The following is a 5,773-nucleotide window of genomic DNA, read 5'->3' as shown; positions in this document are numbered from 1 at the left end:
CACTTGATTTTATTGAGACTAGGGATTTAAAAGCCCTCAGGTAGCTTTGATAATCCCATTCTAAGTCTATTATTTGGATCAGTTGTCTGTTATCACCCAAGGAAAACGTACATGGTGCGATGGCCAATATGAAAAATAAAATTAATAACGACTTCATTCTCCTCTATGTTTTCAGCCTGAAAATTCCCTGGTGTTGTTATGGGCAAGCACAGTGCCTCCCCAAATTCAGCCGTTTATGAGTTAAAGAGGAAACCAATGATTTGCATGCAGGTTTCACGCCCCAGTATCAGATTTGGAAAGAATGACAGATTCATATTCATATTGGTATTATTATTTCTATTAGAGTAGACGCCCCAAGAAAGTTTTGGGACCCATTGTCCTAGTGGCTCCACAGACACATAGTAAGAGACAGTCACTGACTCAGAGATCTCACAGGCTCTATGTTGACAAGAAAGGCAGAATTATTATCATAATTTACAGATGGGAAACTGAGGCACGGAGAGGTTTAGGCCGGGAGTTTCACTGCACTCAACTCAAAATGAATTGGGCAAATCCTTTAGGCTCCCACCAAAATCCCAGTTTAAGTGGAGTGACCAAAGTCGCACAGGGAGCGTGTGCCACAGCTAAGAACTGAAGCGAGCTCTCCTGAGTCAGTTCCTTGACCACAAATAAACCTTTCTCCAGCTTTGGTTTACTTCACTGGGAGATGTGCGCACTGTGAAAATATTCCGCCTTATCCTCTCTTTTCTCTTTTCTCGATAGGAAGCAGTGGGACTCTTGTCTTCTATTCTGGGCTCTGGGAGGAACGTTGGTGTCTAGCAGCTTAGAACAGTGGAGAGTAGAATTCAGGACTCCTGCGTTTCATTCCCAGTTAGGGGAGGGGGCTGGGCCTCAGGACCCTTGGTTCTGTTCTGTTCCCTGCTGTAGGAGACGAGTGGGGTCTAGCGGTTAGAGCAGGGGGACTGGGAGTCAGTTCCCTGATTCTGTTTCTATTTGGAGTTGTGAGAGGAGAGTGGGGTCTAGCGGTTAGAGCAGGGGGACCGGGAGTCAGTTCCCTGATTCTGTTTCTATTTGGAGTTGTGGGTGGAGAGTGGGGTGTAGAGGTTAGAGCAGGGGGACCGGGAGTCAGTTCCCTGATTCTGTTTCTATTTGGAGTTGTGAGAGGAGAGTGGGGTCTAGCGGTTAGAGCAGGGGGACTGGGAGTCAGTTCCCTGATTCTGTTTCTATTTGGAGTTGTGGGTGGAGAGTGGGGTGTAGAGGTTAGAGCAGGGGAACCGGGAGTCAGTTCCCTGATTCTGTTTCTATTTGGAGTTGTGGGTGGAGAGTGGGGTGTAGCGGTTAGAGCAGGGGGACCAGGAGTCAGTTCCCGGATTCTGTTTCTATTTGGAGTTGTGAGAGGAGAGTGGGGTGTAGCGGTTAGAAGAGAGAGGAGGGGAATCAAGAGGCCTGATTTTTGCTTTTAACTCTTGAGGGAGAGTGGTGTCTAGCGGTTAGAGCAGGCTGGATTGGGAGCCAGGGCTCCTGGGTTGTATTCATATTTCACGGTGTGCCCTTGGGCAAATCATTTCACCTCCTTGTGCAAGTGCCCCCTCCCACCATGATAACCGTCCCCGCCTTGTGTGTGATTCACTCTAGGGCAGGGGTGGGCAAACTTTTTAGTCTGAGAGCACATCTGGGTATAGAAATTGTATGGAGTGCCAGGCACTGTGGGGAAGCTCCCTGTCCCGCTCCCCCGGCCGGAGCATAGCAAGCCCCTGGTCCGGCTCCCCCGGCCATAGAGCCTGGCAGAGCGTGGCAAGTCCCGGCCCCGATCCCCCGGCCAGAGCGCCAGGCTGAGGACGGCAAATCCCTGGACCCGCTTCCCCGGCCAGAGCGCCAGGCTGAGGACGGCAAACCCCCGACCCGCTCCTCCCGCTAGCGCTCGAGGGCTGGATATAAACGTCCCATGGCCCCACCCCTGTTCTAGGCAGACAGGAATGAATGTGTAAATGGAAAGGCGCGTCTCTTGTGCAATGAGAATGAGACTGATGACCATTTTTTCTGGATATATTTAACGGGGAAAGTAGTGCCCTTGTGGATGGAGAATTTATTTCTGTGTTTGATGACAGGTCAGGTATATGCAGTTTGGGATTGAATTTGTGCAGCATAGTAGATTGGTAACGCTTTATATTGCGGGGCATGAAGCAGACAGTAGTTCTGGGTAGGGGACAGCATAGAGAGAAATTCCCTTAGTTCTCATTTTAATATGTTTTGCAGGTCTGGTGTTCCTATCCGATTCTCTCTCCCTCTCTCTGAACATGTGTGCATATGTGTCAGCAAGAGGATTCAACACTCCCTGTTAAGCTGGCCTTGCTGCACTGTTCAGAGCCCGCTTCCCCTTTTTGTACCAGTCCCCGCTCTGCTCTGTGTCACTGTGTTTCTGGCGCAGTAGTAGGTGGCGGTGTCTGCAGCTGTCAGCGAGCGGAGCTGCAGGGAGAACTGGTTCTTGGCAGGCTCTGCAGAGATGGTGACTCGGCTTTGGAGAGACGGGGCGTAGTGTGTTGTCCCTTCTTTGGCTACATCTCCCATCCATTCCAGCCCTTTCCCGGGTTCCTGCCGGATCCAGGTCCACCAGCAACAAGAACTGGAGAGGGTGTCACTGGAGGGACCCGAGATGGTGCATGTGAGTGTCAGGGTCTCTCCGGGCTTCGCCATGGAAGAACTGGACTGGCCCAGCTGCACCTGAGCGAGGACACCTGGGAAAAGGTGAACAAAGCAAAGAAAGAATTAGCCGCTGAAGAAATCTATGGATCTGTCCTAATTCCACCACTTCCCTATAGACACTCACGGGTGGGGGCGGAGAACAGGGAAAGGAAAAGCAGCAGAGATTTCATTATCTCTTTCAAACTCCCCATGGCCAGGCCCGGGCAGTTCTGTGTCTGGGGAGAGACTGAGGCTCCTAGGATCAGGGTTTGTATTTAACAGGAACCCCAGGGCAGGGATTTGCATGCGGGTTCCCAGGGTGGGTATTAAGGGTGACAGGTGGTGCGCTCGCAGTATGTGGCAGCATCTGCTTTAGGACTGCTGTCCTTTGTATACCACAGAGAGCTCAGCCCATCATACATTTAATTGCAACAGGTGATTTCCTGGATAGGAAGGATCGTGTAGTGGGTACGGTAGGGGAGCGGGAAAAAGTATTGGGCCTGTGCATCGGAGTAAATGGTCAAAAAGTACTAGTAGCCGCCTGTGAAAATAACATTGACAAAACGCAAAACAGATGTAGAAAAAGGAGGGGAAGGATTGTCCCGAGTGCAGTGTTTGTGCCACAGACATCTTGTGTGACCCTAAGCAAGTCACTTAGTCTGGCTGGGCCTCCGTTCCCCCTCTGTCAAATGGGAATAACAGCACCCCCGGCACACAGGGATGTGGTGAGGAGAAATACATTGATAAGAGTGTGTGGCTCAGATCCTGCGGTGATGGGAGCCATAAAATTATCAAAGATAGAAAAATACACGATCACAGCGTGTCCCTGCCTCAGTTCCCGATACTGACTTACCAGCCTCCTAGCAGTGCGGTGAGGCTCAGTACAGATTGTAAGGCGCTCGGGTAACATGGTAGTGGGCGCCCTTAAGAGAGATCGATAGAGAGGGAGAGAGAAAGAAGCAATGGCTGGAAAGTCAATCAATATTCCCAGCTGGAAAGGGAACAGACACTCTCCAGACCAGGCAATATTTGTATTTGTGTATTTCTGGAGTGAATGAGCCTTGTTTTGGGGGTGTCCGGGCTCCTGTATCCTTTTTGGCTGTGCTGGAGGGAATGACACCAGGTTTGGTGTGAGGATGAATGTGGCTGGTGATGGGGAGACCATGGCAGAGAGATGTAAACATTTTTTTAGGGTTACTAAATCCCCCTGTGCTTTGATTGTGGGAGGCCAAACTCTTCCCTATAACGATACAAGATCATGGTGTGTGTGTTGCACGGGTCTCCTGCTTTTCTAGACAGATAAAGTACAGCATTTTAGAGGCCTGAATGTCTGTGTAGGCTCCGTTTCCCCTTTATGTACCAGTCCCTGCTTTGCTCTGTGTCACTGTGTGTAGCTCCTAACACAGTAATAGGTGGTGGTGTCTGCAGCTGTCACGGAGCGGAGCTGCAGGGAGACCTGCTTCTTGAAGTAGTCAGCAGAGATGGTGAGTCAGCTCTGGACAGACGACCTGTAGACTGTTGTCCATGTGGAACTGCTGTAATATCCCCATCCCAGCCACTCCAGCCCTGTCCCAGGAGGCTGCCGGACCCAGCTCCAATAGTAACCGCTAGTGATGGAGAACCCAAGACAGCGCAGGTCAGTGTGAGGGTCTCTCGGGGCTTCACCGCCCCCGGGCCAGACTGGACCAGCTGCACCTGGGAGAGGCCACCTGGGGAAAGGAGAACAGAGCTGACTCTCGCCTTGAACTGGTGCATTCCCCACCTTTGTGTTTCTCAGGGTCCCATGAAACACTCACCAGATGGGGCAGCGAGTAGGAAAAGGGAGCAGAGCAGTGGCAGTGTCATGGTGATGGTTAATGGAGACACTCCCCAGGGGGCAGGACCGGGCAGTTCTGTGTCTGGAGAGAGACTGGGGCTCCTAGAACCAGGGGTTTGTATTTAAACAGGACCCCCCGGGGCAGGGATTTGCATGCGGGTTCCCCAGGGCGGGTATAAGAGGTGACAAGGAGGTGGGATTACAATACATGGTCATGTCCCCTTGGGGGCAGGTGTCTCTTTATACCACAGGGGGTAGTTCTTTCAGCTCAGACCACACGTAGTGACAGGAGGTGGATGTGAGAGGGACGGGTTGGAGGATCCAGTAGACAGGGCCCTGTTGTGTGTGCCAGCCTGTGGCCAGTGGGGGCCAAACAGAACAGAGTGCATGGGGGAGAGCTGCCTGCTTGGCATAAACTCCCATATACCAGCGGGTGCAGGTCCCCAGGGCAGGGAAAGGTCTCTCCGGGAGGTATGCTCCATGGGAGGCAAAGCGCCAGCCTCAGGCAGAGATGTGTGAAGCCAGCGATGGGCTAGAACCAGGCTGGGTTGGATCTGAACCCCCAGCATCTTGGGAAGAGAGTGGGCCAGATTAAGAGACTCAGTTTAGGTCCAGCTGTAGAGTTGGGCACGGTGTGGCGTGGACTCCATGGTTAATGAATCCATCTCTTCATCTTCCCCTGGGCTGCCCCTGGGTGAGCTTTCCCCCAGCCACTGGGCTTGTGCATCCAGAACATGGCAGTGCTGGGCGGCTTAAGATGTAGCTGGTCAAGAGGCATCCAACTGAGTGAGCCAAGCCATGTCGGTCATACAATACCATCCGTGCTGTCTGATCCAGAGCCAGCCAGCAGAACCCCTGAAAGCTCCTACGGCCCGATCGTAAAGGTGCAGAGTCACATCATAATTAATACCGTTCTTTGTCCTTCTGGCTACAAAATATGTGGCTATGGACAGGCAGCTGGTGTGCTGAGTCTGCCTGTTATGCTGACAAATACAATTTCACTGTTTCATTTTGATCTCCTATGCTTCTGTATCTACCAGTTGTCTCCTATCTATCTATCTATCTATCTATCTATCTATCTATCTATCTATCTATCTATCTATCTATCCCCATCCACCCCCTCTATCTATCTATCTATCTATCTATCTATCTATCTATCTATCCCCTTACACTCCCTCTATCTATCTATCTATCTATCTATCTATCTATCTATCTATCTATCTATCCCCATCCACCCCCTCTATCTATCTATCTATCTATCTATCTATCTATCTA

The 5,773-nt window shown here is 51.2% G+C and overlaps 1 gene segment (V, D, J or C); it reads right to left on the bottom strand.

Moving 5' to 3' along the window:
• Positions 1-2,361: 2,361 nt before the first annotated feature.
• On the bottom strand, positions 2,362-2,894 carry LOC128846213 (immunoglobulin heavy variable 4-61-like). The segment is given in 2 exon segments: positions 2,362-2,735; positions 2,828-2,894. Coding segments are annotated over 2 exon segments (441 nt in total).
• Positions 2,895-5,773: the final 2,879 nt, after the last annotated feature.

The sequence above is a fragment of the Malaclemys terrapin genome, chromosome 12 (genome assembly GCF_027887155.1).
Source record: "Malaclemys terrapin pileata isolate rMalTer1 chromosome 12, rMalTer1.hap1, whole genome shotgun sequence".
Lineage (NCBI taxonomy): Eukaryota > Metazoa > Chordata > Testudines > Emydidae > Malaclemys > Malaclemys terrapin.
This window is presented reverse-complemented; position numbering and strand designations above follow the sequence as displayed.